The sequence below is a fragment of the Chroicocephalus ridibundus genome, chromosome 7 (assembly GCF_963924245.1).
Source record: "Chroicocephalus ridibundus chromosome 7, bChrRid1.1, whole genome shotgun sequence".
NCBI lineage: Eukaryota > Metazoa > Chordata > Aves > Charadriiformes > Laridae > Chroicocephalus > Chroicocephalus ridibundus.
Genome location: NC_086290.1, coordinates 48,085,829 through 48,103,295, shown reverse-complemented (window position 1 = coordinate 48,103,295; position 17,467 = coordinate 48,085,829). Strand labels below are relative to the sequence as shown.

Here is a 17,467-nt window from a genome sequence, read left to right as displayed (position 1 = left end):
TAATTAGACCAGTTCTTTACCACGTCGAGATGTAGAAAGTCTTGACCAAAGTGCTCATAGAACAGATGAGCCGCCACACCTTAATATTGCGCATTTAATTCCTCGTCCAGGTACCGTCTCGCCATCCACGCAGTCCCCGGCTCCTCCGGTTGTTGTGCGGAGAACACTCTCCTGGTTTAATGCTTTTATTAATTTATTTTTGGTGGAGAATGAAAACTGCACTCAGGCCATGCATTTCCTTCGCTGAGCTCGTAAAACAGCTGAGCGACTGCAATGGCTTTTGGCTGCTCTCCGCTGTTTGTTCTAGAAACCAGAGGTGAAGCCGTCTCTGCTGGGTTTCTAGAGGAGGAGATGGAAACCACCTCTCTGACAGCAGAAGATGACTCTTTGCAATATATATTTATTAGGAGATGCAAAAACCGGTGAAATTTTAACAGTGAAAGTCCATGCTCAGATATGTTGTAGAAATCTTGGGATAACCCTGCTAAGGGGGCAGCTTCGAAGAACTCTTTATTTCCTTTGCTGTAACCTGGACCTGAAGTTGGCCGTGATTTTTTAATTTTCTGATGAAGGCGATTTGTCGGTTTCACCGAAGTATTCCCTCTCCTGAGCAGACTCACAGGGAAAGCGCTGTAGTGTTTGCAGACACGGTCTGAATTTGGGGCTGTTGCGGATGCGTCCGACTCCTGCTTATTGTTGTCGCTTCTGTTGTGCATCTCCCGCGTAGCTGTCCCGGTGGAGACCATTGCGGTCGGTGCAACTATTCCTCAAGTAAGAGCTTTGGAAAAGCCACGATGTAATGCTGAGGAGAAAAACTGTTCTTAAATGGGTCGCACAGTGATGGACTGAGGAACGAATGAGAAATGTTTGCATAAAATCCTGTAGTTCTACACATCAGTAATTGGTAGAAATGTTTTCTTAGGAGCTTTATTTTAAGTGTAGCACTTCTATTTGCGTGGACGGTTCGGACCCTGCCTTCCCTCCTTCCCCTCTCTCGCGGTCGGTGCGTGGCTGCACCCAGGTCACTGCGCCGCCGCTCGGGGACAGCCCGGAGCCATGCGCCCACCGCGGTGCCCGGGAGAAGGGCTGTCCCTCTTCATTGTACCCCGTCCCCAAGGCCAGGACATGAGCTGGGCCAGGACATGAGTGCGTCGTTCCAAGCTCCCCTTGGATTTTGGGTGCGTGACGCTTCTCCTGTCTCAGGTGAGGCCAACCACGCATCCACAGCCCTTGCTCTGGTTTGGATTTCTGGCGGGTGTAGGTAGTTCCTGTCTTTTCCAGAGGCGAATCACCTCCTCCAGGCTGAGCTCTGCTGCAGGGGTGGAGGTGAGTAGGGTTTGTCAACCCTGTTTCTGAGAATTTAGCTCAAATCCAAGTGGAGCCCACCGGAGTTTAATTCCACTAGCACTCCCAGTATTGATTTGAAACCAATTTCAAGATTTGAAATCCTGAAAACACTCCCTTGAAGTCCGGGCTCCTTGCGAGCCTGTAAGACCTATCGTAGCACCTATCCATTTCCCAGGAAACACCTCGTTGCGTGGGGATGCCGTGCCAAGGAGCACCACGGCCTCTCCTTCACAGCAGCTTGGCGTATAGGAGGCATCGTTTGGCTCCAACTGCCTTGCTTCAGTGAATAATCATGTATACAATAGTGTAGCTGTGCATTTATTTTCTGCGGTGGCTATTACTAATGGTGTGCAGCGCTGAAGAGAAACCTCCAGTGAGTAAGAAACCCACTGCCCCTTGACAGTAACGTTTGGTGCTGGAACTAGAGTCAGGCGGGTCCCTGCAAGCTGAGGAGCCCCGGCCCCACCTGTGCGTCCCAGAGCCCCGTGTCTCCGGCAGGTACAAATTTGCAGCCAGCTGGGGGGCTCCGCACTGGCCACCCTGCCTTGAAGTCGGGGACATTTTTTTTTTCCATTTTAAAAATTTGAATTTCCGTTAAAAAAAAAAAAAAAAGAATTATTAAATGCAATATGGTATTTTCGGTTGTGTTTCCTCCCGCCGAGCCTTAGCGACCGACGCTGGTGTGCCGCGATCTCCGGGGCAGCGGGGACCGTCCGGCTCCGCGAAGGGGGGTGTGTGTGTCCCCCGCACCCCGAGGAGCGGCCCCGCCGCCGCGGGCGGAGGCTCCGCGCCCCTCCCGGGGGGGCTCCGCCGGCCCGGCCGAGCCGCGGCGCGGGGAATGCGCCTCCCGCGGATGCTCCCCCCGCTCCGTCGTCCCCCCCCCCGCCGTCGGGGACACCGGCGGGGCGGGGCGAGGGCGGAGCTGGCGGCGGCGGGCGGGGAGCGGCTCCGGCAGCGCCGCGCAGTGCGGAGCGGAGCGCCCGGCAGCCCGCAGCCGGGCCGGGCGGAGCAGCGCGGAGCGGAGCGGAGCGGCCGCCCCCCCGGGGATTACAGGCATTGCGAGGTTGTTTCGGCGGGGCCGGAGGAGCTGGGGCCGGGCCGCTGCCTCTCCCCGATGGAATTCACCTGAGCGCGGGCGCGGCGAGCCCTCGGACGGCGGGAGGGACGGTGTCCCGGCGGGAGCCCGCTTTGTCTCGGGAGAGGACGGGCATGACTTTTTAAAAAAACAATAATAACCACCCCCCCAAAAAAATATCAAAAAGCAGAAGGAAAAAAAAAAACCCCAAACCAAAAAAACAACCTTAAAAGCCGCCCGAAGGACGGGACGGACCCGCGGAGGGAGGTGCGTGGGCAGGAGGGGCCGCGCCGCCCCGGGACCCGGAGTTGCCGCCGCGGAGCCGCCGCCGCACATGGTGTTCTTTGTCCTGCCGCCGCGGTGTTAGCGCTGCCCGCGCCGCCCGCCCGCGCCGCCGCTCTCCTCACGGGGATCCGTCTCTGCGGGGAGCGGGGAGGTGGGCCCGGCTGCCCGGGAAGGATGTCCGCCGGGCGGCCTCCCCTCCGAGTTGTCCCCGAAAGGATTAGTTGGGCTTCGGCTGCGGGACGCTGAGAGCCGCGCTGGACCGGAGTTTCCCGGCGCACCCGCACGCACCTCCCGCACCGCCATGAGCCCCCGCTCAGCAGGTAACGCCGCGGGGCCGGGCAGGGTGGCGCGGGGATCCCCCCCACCACCTCCGGCGGCGGAGGGTGGGGGGGTAGCGGCCGGTCCCGCGGGGCGGGGGGGGGGAGGCCGGGCCCCGGCACCCCGGACCGGGGCGGGGGGTGGGCGGCGGCGGCGCTGCGCGGGGTCCCGCGGTGGCTCCGCGGGGCGCGGGCAGGTGCGCGGCGGCGGGGCCGGTGCAAGTGCGGCAGCGGGGGCCGTGCCAGGAATGAGTCAAACCGCGCTGTCTGGACAGGAAATATTTTAGTCATACGTCCACTTGAATGACAGCACATTCCTGGATGGGGGAAAAACACTCGTTAGGATGTTATTTTTTTCTTTTTCTTTCTTTCCTTTTTTTTTTTTTTTAAGCCGAGGGATTGCTGGCTTGTTTCATTTCATGTTGAAAAGGATTAAGCTGCGCTTGGTAGCGAGGGGATTTCGAAGGGACAACGGCCAAAGTGCCGGGCAGGGAAGTGTTTCTCGTCTCCCCGGCCCCGTTCCCGCAGCGTCGCGCACAGCCGGGGCTGGGTGGCTCCTCGCACCCCGCGGGTGACAGGACATAAAGACCCGGGATGGTCACTGTGTCCGGCTCCCTCTGCGTTCCCAAAATGTAAGGTTGCCAACAGACAGCGGCTTTCCCTCAGCTGCTCGAGTAAGGGGCTGGCAGTGCTGAGGGTGAAGGGGAGCGGAGAGGCCGGTTCGCTGCCCTCGCCCGTGAGGGACGGTCGGGCTCCGCTCCCAGCCCTCGGGGTCCGGCCGCGTCGCCTCGCAGCACCCAGCGCGGAATAACAGCACTTTGTTGCCTGCGCGGATTCCCGTCGGCGCGGAGGAGGGTTTCGGTCGGCACTGCGAAGGCGTTGCAGGTCGTCCTCCTGTGTTAGTGCCGAGTTGTTGGGGTTTTTCACGTTAATTTGGGCTTTTGTTCCTTCGGTGTTGTTGCACGGTGTGGCTACCGAACGGTGGAAAAAAAAATAGTTGCATCAAAACCGATACAGTATCTTGTGTGCTGGCAGAGATTGTGTTTGCTACTGTGTCGGTTATACGTTACCCTAATTACGGTTTTAGATTTAAAACCAAAATTTAAAGTAATGAAATAGGCAGTGAAAGTTCCATCTCACGGTTCAGGCTGGTGAAATGGGTTATTTTTGTGGTAACCCAGGCAATGGGGTTTTTCAAGTTGCTGTTACATTCAGTAGCGTGTGGTCAGTAATGCAAAATGAGCTCTACTCTCGGACAAGCTTTGTCTTGGTAAAATTATTCCTTTTTTAGGTGCATATTGTACTGGTCATCACCCCCCCGGTTTGCTCAGGAGTGATTCTCCGGCAGGATGAATTGTGCACCACATTATGCCCGAGAAGTGACACTTCCAGATTTCACAACAGGGTTTCTGACTGGTTCATGCAATAGCACAGAAAAAGATTTCACCTGAAAAACCATAGTGTAAAAACAGTCTGTTGGTTTACGCTTGGCATTAGAGCAAACTTCTTAAAAAAAAAAAAAAAAAAAAAAAAAGATTTTTTTTCTCTTTCTAGTGATTGGAAAAATCAAGCAAATAGGAAACTTGCAGCTTCCCTATGCTGTTTCATTCTGAAACAGTGAATTAAAGTAAGGGCTGAAACTGTAAGAAGTTTGTTTGTTTTTTTTAATATTGCGTTTTCTTTCTGAAAAGAAAGGATGGTTTGGAGAGTTTTGACTTCTGAGAGAAGGTGTGTTTAAAAAGACAACAACAGATGAAAGTCACTGGAAAAGGTTATTATTTTTAATCAGAGAGCAGGCTGGCGAGGTTAGGAAAGGATTGGGCATCTCTTAATTTGTTGGACTAGTACTGGACTGCTCTTTAAAGCATATGGCCTTCTTGATCTCTTCAATTTGTGCATTATTTACATATTTTCATTAATTTAGAGAAAGTCGTCACTGAATAATAAATCCATCATTGGGTAATAAATCCGGTGTTTACAAGGTATTTAATCGAGAAGAAATCCACCAGTTCAGCTTTTAAATAAGCTAACAGTAATCTAGTAAAATCTGTCTAGAAGTCTGAAAAAGAATAAAGCTATTTTTAATAATTAATCATAGAAACCTTGTACGTTGCGAACTTGAGGGCAAACAAATTATTTCAGTGTATTACTCCACTACGATATGCAGCCTGAACTGTATCTACTTATTTGTCGGTAATTTCCCACCGAAGTTTTTAGTGCAGTCGAGATTCCTGATATGTGTTTATTGTCTGATGTTTTTTATCTGGTTTTGAATTCAGAAATTCCTACCCTGTAACAAAAAAACCGCAGCCTGCTTTCCAAATAGACAGTGGTTTTAATTATTTTTCCCGAACCCGGTGAGAAAACAGATTCTAGGAGAAGACTAAAAATCTTTGTCGAGTGTTGCGTTTCCCCCCTGTTTGCAACATCTTGTTACTGAGCTCATTTTGTCGGATGTATTTTCAAAAAGCAGCCTGTCTCTCACTGGGGTTGGATCCAAGATGGTTCAAAACTGAAGAGCCCTCTGCGTTTTGTGAAGGTGTAGGTGGGAGAAGTTGAAGCTTTAGATGTGTGTACGTGTGTAGTGTGTGTGTGTGTGGGCGCACACACGGCTGTGCACAGACGCATAAACTCAATGCTCCCTGCTTTGGGGCTCAGGCCGTTGGTAAAATTCACATTTGCAGTGTTATCTTTCCTGGTTTGGTTTCTTGCCATTATAGTTTCTGAAAGGAGGAGCTCAACATTTTTGCGTGAAACTTAAGTAGGGCTTTTTAATAACAGGTAGATTAACCGGCATACTGGTATACAAACAGCAGTAGTAGATAAGGTACTAACACAATATTAGGAGGGAGAAAAAACCTCCCACAGATGAAGGTGGCTTGATGAAAAATAAAATGGATCGTTAGTTTATACAGAGCGTGGCGTCAATAATCAGTTATTCTGACAAAGGCAAATCTTATGTGGAAATATATGCTAATGCTAAATACGAACATGATCTTTCTTTTTCAAAGAGTATGTAACACCTATAAAATTATTCACCTGAGTTATCAACGCTGCTTTAAAGATGGTAAAAATGAAATGCTGGGCATGGTAGGGATCTCCAGAAATACTTCAAAAATTAATTTAGAAATCCGCAGTTCTGCAAATTCCCGAAACTGGGCTGTCTGATTCAAAATCATGACTCTTCTCCGTTGCACAATCAATGTCAGAACGCATTGGATAATCACAGTACAAAAATATAGTTTCTGTGCAGCTAATATGTTGAATAAAAAAAAATAAATCATTTCTTTCTTTATTAAATAGAATCTTTCCAAATAAATAGCTGCACTGCAGGGCGGTGAAGCACAGCCAAACAGCACCACCTTATGGGCATTCTCTTCGGAGGCCGCAGCTTCCATTAGCTCGCTTGGTTTTGTCACCTGATTTGTTTCCCTAAAATATACATACATATGTGTGTGTATAAATACACCGCCGTGCCTTTTGAAATCTATCACTTGCAGAAAATGTAACGTATTTTTTTTTATTGGTCTTTCAGGCATCTGATGCCAGCTCTGAAAAACTGTTCAACGCTGTTACAAGTAAAGGTAAGACTGCAATTCACATCACAAACATATTTCCCCCCCCCCCCATTTCTTTTCATGGCAATTTCAATGGGAGATGAAATGTAACTTGTCTTGCAGAAATGTCGCAATCAGCTTGTTAGTGCTTTTTATGTTTCTCTTGGTTTCAGACATGTTCTGTACGCTTGGTAATTGCTTTGCTTAAGCAATATAAAATAAAGGCTTTAAATAATGCATTGCCTGCCAGGTCAGAATTAATTTAAATAACAATATTAGGGAATAGTTTATTTTACAAATGGCTTTAATTTAAGCTCATTTAAATAACTGTAAGAGTTTTCAAAATGTTTTAACTTGATTGTTACTCATCAGCTCCGTGATAGACGTGGAATTATGAATAGCCAATTTGCACTGCTGACAGTAATAACCAGCCAACGTTTAGTATTCACAGGATAATAGTCATAAACCATGGCTTACTGTGCTGTGTGCTTTCTGTAGAGTTAATAAATGATATAGAGGGCCACATTTAAATATTCAGTATCCCATTAATTTCTTCCAAACAGCAATCCAAAGAGAGAGTGGCTAATGATATAACAGTACATTAAGGGAAAACTTGCCCTAAATCAGTGCCAGTGAGCTTCTGTGCAGAGCTTGTCCCGAAGCAGCGTTATTAGAAAGACTGTAGGCTTTCGGGTTTTTTTTAATTTTTAATTCTTATTTTTGGTTTGGGGGGTGTGTGTGTGTTTGCGAGGATGGTGGAGGGAGCAGCTCCAGGAATGAGATGCGCCAACGAGTGTCATTCAAAATTTTTTGAATTCTACTCAAAACCTTTAAAATGCGTCTGTTTTCCACCCCACCGTCCTGCTTCTTAATGGCAGTGCCTGAGAGCTGCTGGGTAAAAGGGTGTGCTTCTAGCTGGAAACCCACGGGATTTTAACTTAGTGCTTTTTTTGGAACATTTGAGTCAGTTTACATTAGAGAAGACAGATTTGATTAATTTGGAATTTAGGTCTTTTTTTTGTTGTTGTTGACCAGTTGTGGATTTGCTCAGTATTTGTCCTGTGTGCTTCTCACCAGATTTGGGTTTGTTATTCCAGTGGCTCATTATGGTGTTTTTCTGTACATTTTAATTCCACGAAGCTGTAGCGCTTTCGCTGGGGACAGTGCGTGGCTCCGTTACGTTTGGGACTCCCGTGCTGGTATGCCGTTGCTTCTGAAATCTTTTGCTGCATCTTGAATTATACCTACATTTAATTGTGTTTACGGATCCATATTCCTGTTTTTCATGTATTAGCATCCTTTGGAAGTGCGGTCTGGGTGGATTATGTCTGTGGTCTAACTGGGTTTTCTCATGTGGCGAGTTTATCTGTCCTCCCTGCTGTCTAATGGCGTTTACAGGTTCCCCCTCGGTAGGCGGTGGCTGGGACAAGTAGAAAGGAAGAGTTGTGTGTTTGGGGTGACCCAAGGCCCCCGCGCTACATGTGACTGCATCTTTAGTTTGCTAATTCGCTGTAAAAAGCTTTGGCATTTGAGCAGCCCTTTCTTGGGGCTGGGCCAGGGCAGGAGAAGCAGCGGCGAAGCCACATTCCTGGCGGAGGCCTGTAACCAGGGTGAGGGGCTCTCCTCCCCCAGTGATTGATGAAGAGTAGGCCCCTCTTCCTCTTCCTTTCGTTTTCTTTCTTTCTTTTTTTTTTTTTTTTTTTTGAATCAAACACATTTCCCACATTCTTATTTTTGTTTACTTACCGAGCTTGATTCGTGGCATCTATTTGGTTGTGAATACCCATGCTTGACAGGGAGCCTTTTCTGCCGAGGTAGTTTTCTTTGGTGATTTAGTTCCCTTGAAAGGATTAGGGTTTCTTTGTGTAGCCTAAAATCAACATGGGCTTTTCGAGGCTTTGCTTGGGAAACCGTACACAAATAAGCTTTTTAGTGGATGGTAGATTATTCCTTTGCCCCTTATTTCCATCAAAATGGCGTCTTTCTTTTCTCCCCCTGAGTTTCCCCTTAAAGCCATATGCTAATTCCTGTTGGTAACATGAATGACAAGGGAAGAATCAATGCAAATCCAGGTGCGGCCAGAACTAGGCTGACTGGTATTTTCTTTTTTTTTTTTTTCCTCCCACCCTCCCTCCCCCCCCTTTTTTTTTTTTTTTTCCACTGGGAGAAAGAGATTAAGGGGAAAGAGGGCAGAAAAAGCATAGGGGACAGTTTTGTTAAAGGGATTAGCATTCAAACTACTAAATATCAGGAAAAGAGCCTCAAAAAAGCTCCCCTGTTTGGAGATAATGTCAATAATTGCTTGCAGCCAGGTGCAGGGCCCTGGTTGCCGTGGTTGGGAGGCCGTTGCCTTCTCTAAGTGCCTGCCCTGGGGACGGCCGGCGACCGCCCGGCGCTGTCAGTTTGATATATTCCAAGTTCAAGTTCTCTCTCTGCAACTCGGTCTGTTTGCTTCCAAGCCAGTTCTTCTCCCCCCCCTGTGTTGTCCGTGGCCGCTTTTGCCAAAAGCAATAAAAGTCACTCGTAAGAAAGGTCAGATTTGCATTGGGTAAGTCGCGATGAAACCTTCAAAGCCGCTGGCTGACGGGCCGGGCTGGGCAGACTGACAAGTGCGCATCCCTCCCCGTCCCCAGCCCTTCCTCTCACGTGTCCCCCAGCAACCCCTGTCTCACACAGGCTTTTTTTTTTTTTTTTGTTTTTCCCCTTGCCACTTTTATTTTGCAGAATTATTTATAGCTGAGGTAGCAGAAATTACAGAGTTAATGTAGTCACAAAACAGGTAGAAATCCTCAAGCGTTTTAGGTCTCGTATCTGCATCTTTGTCCCCTTTCCGTCATTTAGTTGTGGACTTCGAGGCCGAAGATGAGATCAAGCTGGAGGTGTGATGGATTAGTGGGGATGTGTAATGTGGAACAGTCCCTTCCTCAGAAATAATAATAATTTAAAAAAAATCTAGAGCAAAGTGAAATCCCCCCCCAGACCTCCTTCAGAGAGAGGGTAAAACCCCTCGAGGAGAAGTCTCTCAACTTCCATTTAGGAGTTAGCTGCCCTTAGAGCTGAATGGGAAGATGCATCGCTAAATCTAGAAGGTTCCTGTGAGTTTTGGGGGGCGGCATGTAGGTGTTGGGGCTGCTTTGTAGAGGGCTGCGGGGTTCCCACATCAGCTGCGTCCTGCCGCCGCTCCCGGAGGTCCCCAGCGCTGCGCCGTGTCTGCAGCTGGGCTGGGAATTTGGGAGGGACCTGGCTTGGTCCCCAGGGCAGGAATCGCTGTAGCTGCCGCTGAAATGAGTTATCCCTGGTCGTGAATCGGAGCCCTGCGCTCCATCGCCGGGGCAGGAACGCTTTACCTTGTCATGCTTAAAATTACCTAGGGAAATGATTCCCATGGAAATCAGGGTGCCTGTGTTGGGAGGTAAGCACCCGAGGGCCTGGGCCCGGAGTAATGCTTGAAAAAGGAGCTGTTAACATCTGAATAAATGAGATGGACAAGGAATGGAAGAGGAGGTTCCCGCCTCCGTCTCCCGGTCTATCCCCTCCCTCCCTCCCTGGAGGCTGGGTCTTCCAGTTTGGGATTGCCGCTTAAGATCTTTGTCTTTGGAAGAACGTAGCTTTTCCTTGCCCTCTGAGAGTGTCAACCTTAGCACCATTAATCCTGGCCAAAGTACAGGTTTTGCTCATGAATTTTTGTAACGTGACTTTCCAGCATAATTAAATTCCATTATCTCTTAATAATTTAAATAGACACATCTGAAGCCGCAGAGCAGGCAGCTCCTACTACTACTGTGTATTTCATTTATGTTAACTCCCTCCTACGTACCCTTGGAAAACAGCTTTTCCTGGAGGGAGAAATGAGTCCCAAAGTGATGAAGTTTTCATTTGTGCTGTATATTGAAGTTTGCCTTTGATCAGAAACACAATTGGGCTGTTACAGCTTTTTATGTTCAAATTGTTTACAGGATGTTCATGTAAACTTTATGAATCCTTCTGCTTCCTGGCACCACCAGCTGTCAGGGAAATATTTATACTCTCAGCTGGAGGCAGATCAAGGCGTCTGGGTTACTAGTTCTCAGCGGTGGCTGAAATACCGGTCAGATCAAGTCCTGGCTTTTTAGGTGGTTCTGCAGCAATATCCTTCCCTAGAAAAACAGGCGTACTGTTGTTTCTCTCCTCCTCTGTCTGTGGTGAATCATTTCTTGAGGATCCTCTACAACATCTGTTTCTGTAACCAAGTAGGGAGCTAAAGTTGGCAAATACTTCTCTGCTGATGCCGTTCACTGGAGATCCTTGGCTGTGGAGAAGTGCTCTCGCTCTAAGTAAACTGTCCCCTCAGCATCTCGCGTTGAATGTAAGCGGATCCACTACGATGTAGATAGTATCCGTGCAATATTAACATGGCTGGTATGCCAGAGAACCGACTGCTGCTGCCTCCCTCCTTTCCAAGGGTCTGAAGGAATCCATATAGCATCCTCACTCACTTGGTGTACATTCTTGATGTTGCTTTCGATTTTTTGGAGGGCTGCTGTCTGCAAATGTTGGCCCTGCATGCTACCTCTTCTCCTCACTGAAATGCTTCTTCCCAGCTCGCTGTTAGGGCTCTGGAGCAATCCAGTGCTGCAGGAAGTCCACCCGTCAGCCGGCAAACCTCAGGGACTGCTGAATCGTACGAGCAGTTCTGCAGATTTCTTTTTTTTTTTTTTTTTTTGTGGTTTATTAGGATGGCTCACCCTCCTGAAGTGATGTCCTGATGATGGTGTCTCCTTGCCTTTCCATTGGAGACTTCCCTGGTGGCTTTGGATCACTTGGTTTGCTTGTGTTTTGCGGGTTTCAAATGGCTTTTCAGTATTTTCCATGTGAAAGTTCAGCGTCTCGTTAGTGAGGGACTGAGCACTGGAAAAAACCTCTGGTTTTGAAGAGCCGGGTTTCTTGTGAGTTAGATTAGAAGCAGCGGTGCATCACTTCACCCTGACTTCCAAGTCAGGCAGACAAAAAGGTCTTGAGATGGTCCTTTGTTCTGGTGCACAAAAGAGCAAGGCAGTTATTTCTGTGCCATGAAGGCTTTATCTGAGCAAGGAATTTCTTCCCTAACATCCCCTTATGGCTGCATCTCCGGAGCACCAACCACTCCTCTCCATCCATGTGCTTTCCATGCCCCCTCCTGATGCTGGAGGTGTATTTTGGCTGGGACGTGGCAGTCAGGTGGGGTTGCCGGTGCTGGGAGATACCATAGCTGTTCTGTAGCTGCAGGGAGAGGTCACTGGATAATGTAATGTCCCCAGTGTGCCCAGAGGGACAGGTGAAAGTCAAAGGTCACCTCTTCTCAAAACCTTTCAGACTCTTAAATCCTAAAACTTATGATCTTACAAAACAGGAGACTTCCAAGGTTTCAGTGGTAATTTTTAAGTTAGTGGTTCAAAACTGAACCGTAAACTGGTCAGCATTGTACAAGCACCAGTAGGCATTGGCTTTTCTTGACCAAAATATTGGAGGGAGACAGTTGAAAGTGGTGTTCTGGGCATCCTCGCCCATTTGGACTGGTATCAATATACCCTTTGGTGTCAGTTGGTGGTTGTACTCCCCTAAGAGTTTATTTAAGGATGTTGATTTAGGCAAAGTCAAACTATTGCAGTCTCAGTGAGCAAAAAAGCAGTATTTACTAACACATAACTGTATCTCTTCTGGAGAGAGTATTTGTTTTATAGATTAAAGTATATTTGATTTTCTCAAGAAACACTTATCAGCATTGGGCTGTAAAATAACAAATAGTGATAATCTGTTCAAAATAAGGTGGAAAAATTCTTGGGATGGGAGTGTTTTGATGACAAAGAGCCTGACTTGAGATACCTGCAGTTAGTGGAGTCCACGCTGGAGTCTGGCGTGCGATTTCATAAATGGAGCATCCTGCAGACCTCCCATATCTGGCCTGCATTTAGTCTCTCCCTTGTAATAAAATGTTGTTTTCTCTGAAAATGTATGTTTATTTAACTAGGTCTCTTTTTGCTTCACAATCTGGATTCCATTCAGTCAGTTACCACTCCAATTAACTAACAATTATTTAACATTAACAGTAATTACAGACGCCAGTTAAGCGCCTACAGATGTCAACTGTTAGCTTTGTACCTAATCACTCAATGAAATGGAGAAAGTTCAACAAACATCAATTAGCCAAGCAATTAGTATGAGGTAGGAAAGAGCATGTTATCGTGTGTGAGCTGATTCAATTTATTTTATTTTGTCAGTAAAACACACACACAGAGAAGCAGCAATAAGTTACAGAGATTAGATAAAGCTGTATTGTTTTGCTGTTTATACAAGATTTTTCCGCTCCTCTTCTTTGCCTTACACAACTTAAATCTGCTTTGCCAGGCATTTGTTATCTTATCAAATACATTTCATTTCAGTTGGAAAAGCACAGCAATGTCATTTTCAGCGGAGGCGAAGACCGTTTCCATTGAGTTCACACCAGCAGAACTGTCACCTTAGTAATGCTGCTCCTGTGAGCAGGTTCCACCTGGGAGGAGGTTTAACCTGTGAGTTAAACCAAGGTCCACATAAACACCAATGCGCGTAGGTCACGGATGCGTGGTTTTAGATAACACCAAACAACATGAATTGGTTCCTTCATCTGATTGATCCACGTGTTTCATGTTGGTACTGGGTTGACCTGGGCTCTACGACACCTTGCGTGGGTTGTAAGAGCACAAAAGAGCTTTTCTCAAAGGTGCATCAACACGGCCTGAGATGTCCCACAGCGCGGGTGTTTCCATCGCATGCCGCTGTCTGAAGTTCTGCCTGTCTGCAGGCGTCGCGGGGAGTAACTGCTGCCAGCCCCCAGCAGCACTGGGGAACTGTGTGCTTGTCTGGCTCCAATAAAAAAAAAAAAAAAAAGGCCATAAATTAACTTTACCTTCAGAAAGAAATGGTTGATTTCTAGCCGCCATCCAAGCTGTATTGCCAGGCTCTCTTTTAAGATCTTTTGAAGACTGCAGACCTGTGCATGAAGTGCTCGGTATGCAGCGTACCACAGAGGCAGGGGTGCCCGGGCTTCCCAAGTACCCAGCTGTGCCACTAACCCACCGCTTCACCTCTGTAGTCCCTTTTTCTATAGGATCTAATGCCTTCTCACTTAGTACAATTTAACACCCCTTGCTCAGGCTGTCTTACATCCAGTTAATTTTAAAAAAATGCACTCCAAAGTATCTCACATCCTACAGTGATCAGTCTTAACGCTCTGGATGGCAGTAGGACATCTATCTGAACTATGCCTTTTTTTTTTTTTTTAATCAAGTCTTCGTAGCTGCTTAAAAAACAAAGTAGAGATTTTTTTTTTTTTTCCCTCCAGTTCTCAACTGTCCCCCAAACATGAATGCCTTTTGCCTTCATCACCACGCTGACATGTTTTAAATGTTTCTCCACATAAAACGATCCCACAAAGTAAGATATTATTTTATCATGCAAGGCTGCCCACGGAAGTCCGTGAAGTTATTTGAATTAGTCATTGTTTTCCACAGTGCAGGAACAGGAGTGCAGAACCACAGGCCGATCCTGCTGTTGCTTTCCAAAGCGTCAGCTTTTTTTTATTACAAAAAACCAGTCTGAACATGTGAAGAAACCCTTCAGTGTGTGACTTAAGTGCAATAACGTTTGTCTGAGTAGGCAGAAAGGCTGAAAGTGAGCTTCCAAGTGAGAACTACCATGTTCATTCTGATGGCAACCAAGGCCTTGTGAAGGACGAGACTTTAAATGGATGAATTTTTAAGTTTCTCATGGTTCAGCGTGGTTTGTCTGAAAGAAAAGGCAGGGCCTTGTCGCAAAGTGATGCCAACATTTGCCAAGATGCAGAGAGGATCGTAAGAGCGCATTTTTAGTCTCACGGAGCAGAATAAACAGACCCTAATTTGTCCTCATTTAGGCTTCAGTTCAGTAACTTGCTTCGTTGCTTGACTGACTTTAAACACTTGTTAACACCCAGCATTTACTTAAAGTGCTTTGCTGGATGAGGGCCACAGGAGTAAATCCTGCGACGCCCTTGGGACTTGCAGCCACCCAGGCATTTTTTGTTGCCCTTTTTTTTTTTTTCTGTCCCTGCTGCACCTCTGTGACTGAGGGGGCTGGAGCACAGGGCGGCCTGCGCCCCTTGGACCGGCCCCTGTCCCCAGCAGGCACCGCTCTCGTCCCCACCTTGCTGCTGCCCCGGCTTCGGTGGGACTCTCTGAGCCTGAGGGTGTTGCCTCACCAGGAATCCGAACGCAGCAAGAGAAGCGGGGTGATTTTGCAGCCGAGTTGCCCAAGTGCGAGGTACGGTGCCGGGGAGATGCGCAGGCAGGCGAGGGCAGGGGCTGCCCCGTCCTTGGCCACGGCACGGCTTCACCCTGCGATCCCAGCCTGCCCTGGAATTGTTCAGCGCCCGCCATTACCTGGTGTAAGGTCAGCTGTTTTCCAGGCCGTGTGTGTGCAGTCCGGCTGCCCGGCGCACGCGGAGAAATGCTACAAGTCGGGAGCGATTGCGTGTCTGAAAGGGGTGTTACACAGCGTTCCGCGAGCTGTCGAAAAAAGCCAATGTAAATGTGTACTTAAAAAGTGGCAAACAGAAGAGCAGATAAAGTGATTTAAGTGCCTTTTAGAGCAGTTAATGGCCTTGATTTACATATGCCAGGAAGTGAGGCAGGATCCAGGGGCAGCTTCAGTCTCTTCCCCAAAAATTACTGTTCTAAAAAACTTTTTTATTTTTGAGCTGAAGACCTCAGATCACAAAAGGATGTCCAGAGCGGGGCGAGGGGAGAATTTCCAAGTCCAAGAGCGCACGACTCAAACCCCACCAGCCTGCTAGGGCCTGTGTTCGCTGCAGCAGTTTTTCCCCCGGCTGCATGCCTGCTCCCAGCTTGCCCTGACCGTCACCAGGGCCTCCTGGCTTGCTCCTACCTCCTGTTCGTGGCCAGAGGAGCTCCCTGGACCTTACATTACCCCCCTCACCTATTGCTATCTAAAGTCATGCAGTCTTTGGAACGTGGGCCAAGCTCCAGCCTTCTTCATCTCTCTGTGGGAACCGTATCACTGGGTCCACCTCGTGCCCCGTGGGTCCTTCATGGGTTTTCACAAGATGGTGGGGGGTCAAGAGAAGAGGTGGATCTGGAGGACTTGGGCTGGCTGGGTCAGCGCTCGGCCCGCGGCGAGGAAGATGGCAGGAACCTGCAGCTTTGCTGCTCCACGGGTTTTACGGGATGATTTTTGTTAGGATTACAGGACTGGGGAGATGGACGAGGTGTAGCGCTACTGAGCTCCTGCAGCAATTTGGTATCATTTCCAAATATTTCAAGTTAGTGGGCACTTTTGAAAATTGGAGTCAAAGGAATTTTTAGTGGCTTGTAATAGAAAACAGCTGTTGCGGAGCAAGCTGTGTCCTAGGAAAAAACCAGCTTCATGAGAATTGGTCTGCTAAGTAATAAAGCCACAAATTAATGCTTAGTTCATTTACTAGGTTGTTAGTCCCATAAGCACTTAAACTTCATTTGTTGAAGGAAACAGCATTATAAAAATCAAAAGCAGATGAGCAAAAGCCCTGGTTTTACTTTTTGCTGGGTTGTGTTGTTGGTCGGTTGTACGATGGTAGCCTCTGCAGCTTTCAGCAGGTGTGATTGCTGCTTGGGTACAACACCACTGTTTTGTTCTGTCCTATGGTAGTAACTGTTTTATTTTCTTTTCTCCTTGCTTGTGTTGCTGAGATAAATGATTATCAAACTCTGGCAGTTTTTCAGCGGCGGGCAGGACCTGCTGTCTCTGAGGAGGGGTGAGGAGCTGTGCCGGGAGTACAGCGCCTGTTGTAAATCTCGACCTCAAGGGTAGGTCGGCTTTGAAACTTTAAATAACATTTCTGCTTGGCACCTTGGGGTAGCACAAAGAGAGCATTGTCATTAAGGGAATTACTCTCCCAAGGTGGTCCTCAGTTCCTTTGGTTATGGGGGGCAATGAGGCACTTGAGGCTTTGGCAGATGGAAAGTCTGATAAGGATGCTGAGGATCTGGCACCTCAGAGAGAGAACTCAAATCTTTCCTCTTGCATCTGACTGCCTCGAGAAGAGGTACCTAAACTGTTCTTTCAGTATTCCTGACACTCCTCCTGAGGTCTGAACAGGTCTTACTGAGTTGACTGGGAGAAATGGGATGAACTGTTGGGCTCTCACCTCACCTCTTCGTCAGGAAAGACAGAGGAATGATCTCGGTCTTCGTTTTGGTCTTAATTCTTTGCTGGAAGTCTTTTGTTTCCAGCTCCCCATCACGTGGGTGTTGATTTGGAAGTGAGGATTGTTGCTGTATGAATAAACAGCCCCCAGTGTCTTTAGGATCTAGGAAAGAGTTACCATGTGGATGGAAAAATGGAAAACGGTCAGCGTTTTGGAAAGAGCAGCGTGGAAGGACAGTGCTGACCAGCTTCTCTGACTGCGTACACCCAGGAGGAACGAGAGCGTGCTCGGGAGCAGTACTAGTAATCATGAAACACCGTCTGTGTCCTCTTTCACCACACCAAAAGAAATGCCGCGATTACATCAGAGATGTTTAAAGCAGACCACTCTAGGCAGAGTTGTTTTGAAGACCGTGGTTCTTGAGTAACCGGCTCATTATAATCCAGTTCATATTTGAACAGTCACGTCTGATTGCAGATGGGGTGAACAACCCTTAGAGTACACAAGCAATTGCCTGTAAGCAGCTAGACGGATTAACCCGTGCTGGTACCAGTCATGTAACTGTGCCTGCAGTGCTGCTTCTGGCGGTGCTCTCTATACATCGAGAGAGATGTCCTAAGTCATCTGAGGCCAGACCCACTGCCATTATCTGTGGACAAACAGGTCCCTGTTGACTGTGTTTAGTTCAGGCTCCAAGATAAATCATAAC

The 17,467-nt window shown here is 47.9% G+C and overlaps 1 protein-coding gene across 6 annotated transcripts in view; it reads left to right on the top strand.

Moving 5' to 3' along the window:
• Positions 1 to 17,467, top strand: part of AUTS2 (activator of transcription and developmental regulator AUTS2) — a 798,001-nt gene that overhangs the window by 716,099 nt on the left and 64,435 nt on the right. For all 6 annotated transcript variants that reach the window (XM_063341185.1, XM_063341187.1, XM_063341183.1 and 3 more), the window contains one exon: positions 6,560 to 6,608. In XM_063341185.1, coding sequence (XP_063197255.1) covers positions 6,560 to 6,608 — 49 coding nt within the window. The remainder of the gene's footprint in view (positions 1 to 6,559; positions 6,609 to 17,467) is intronic.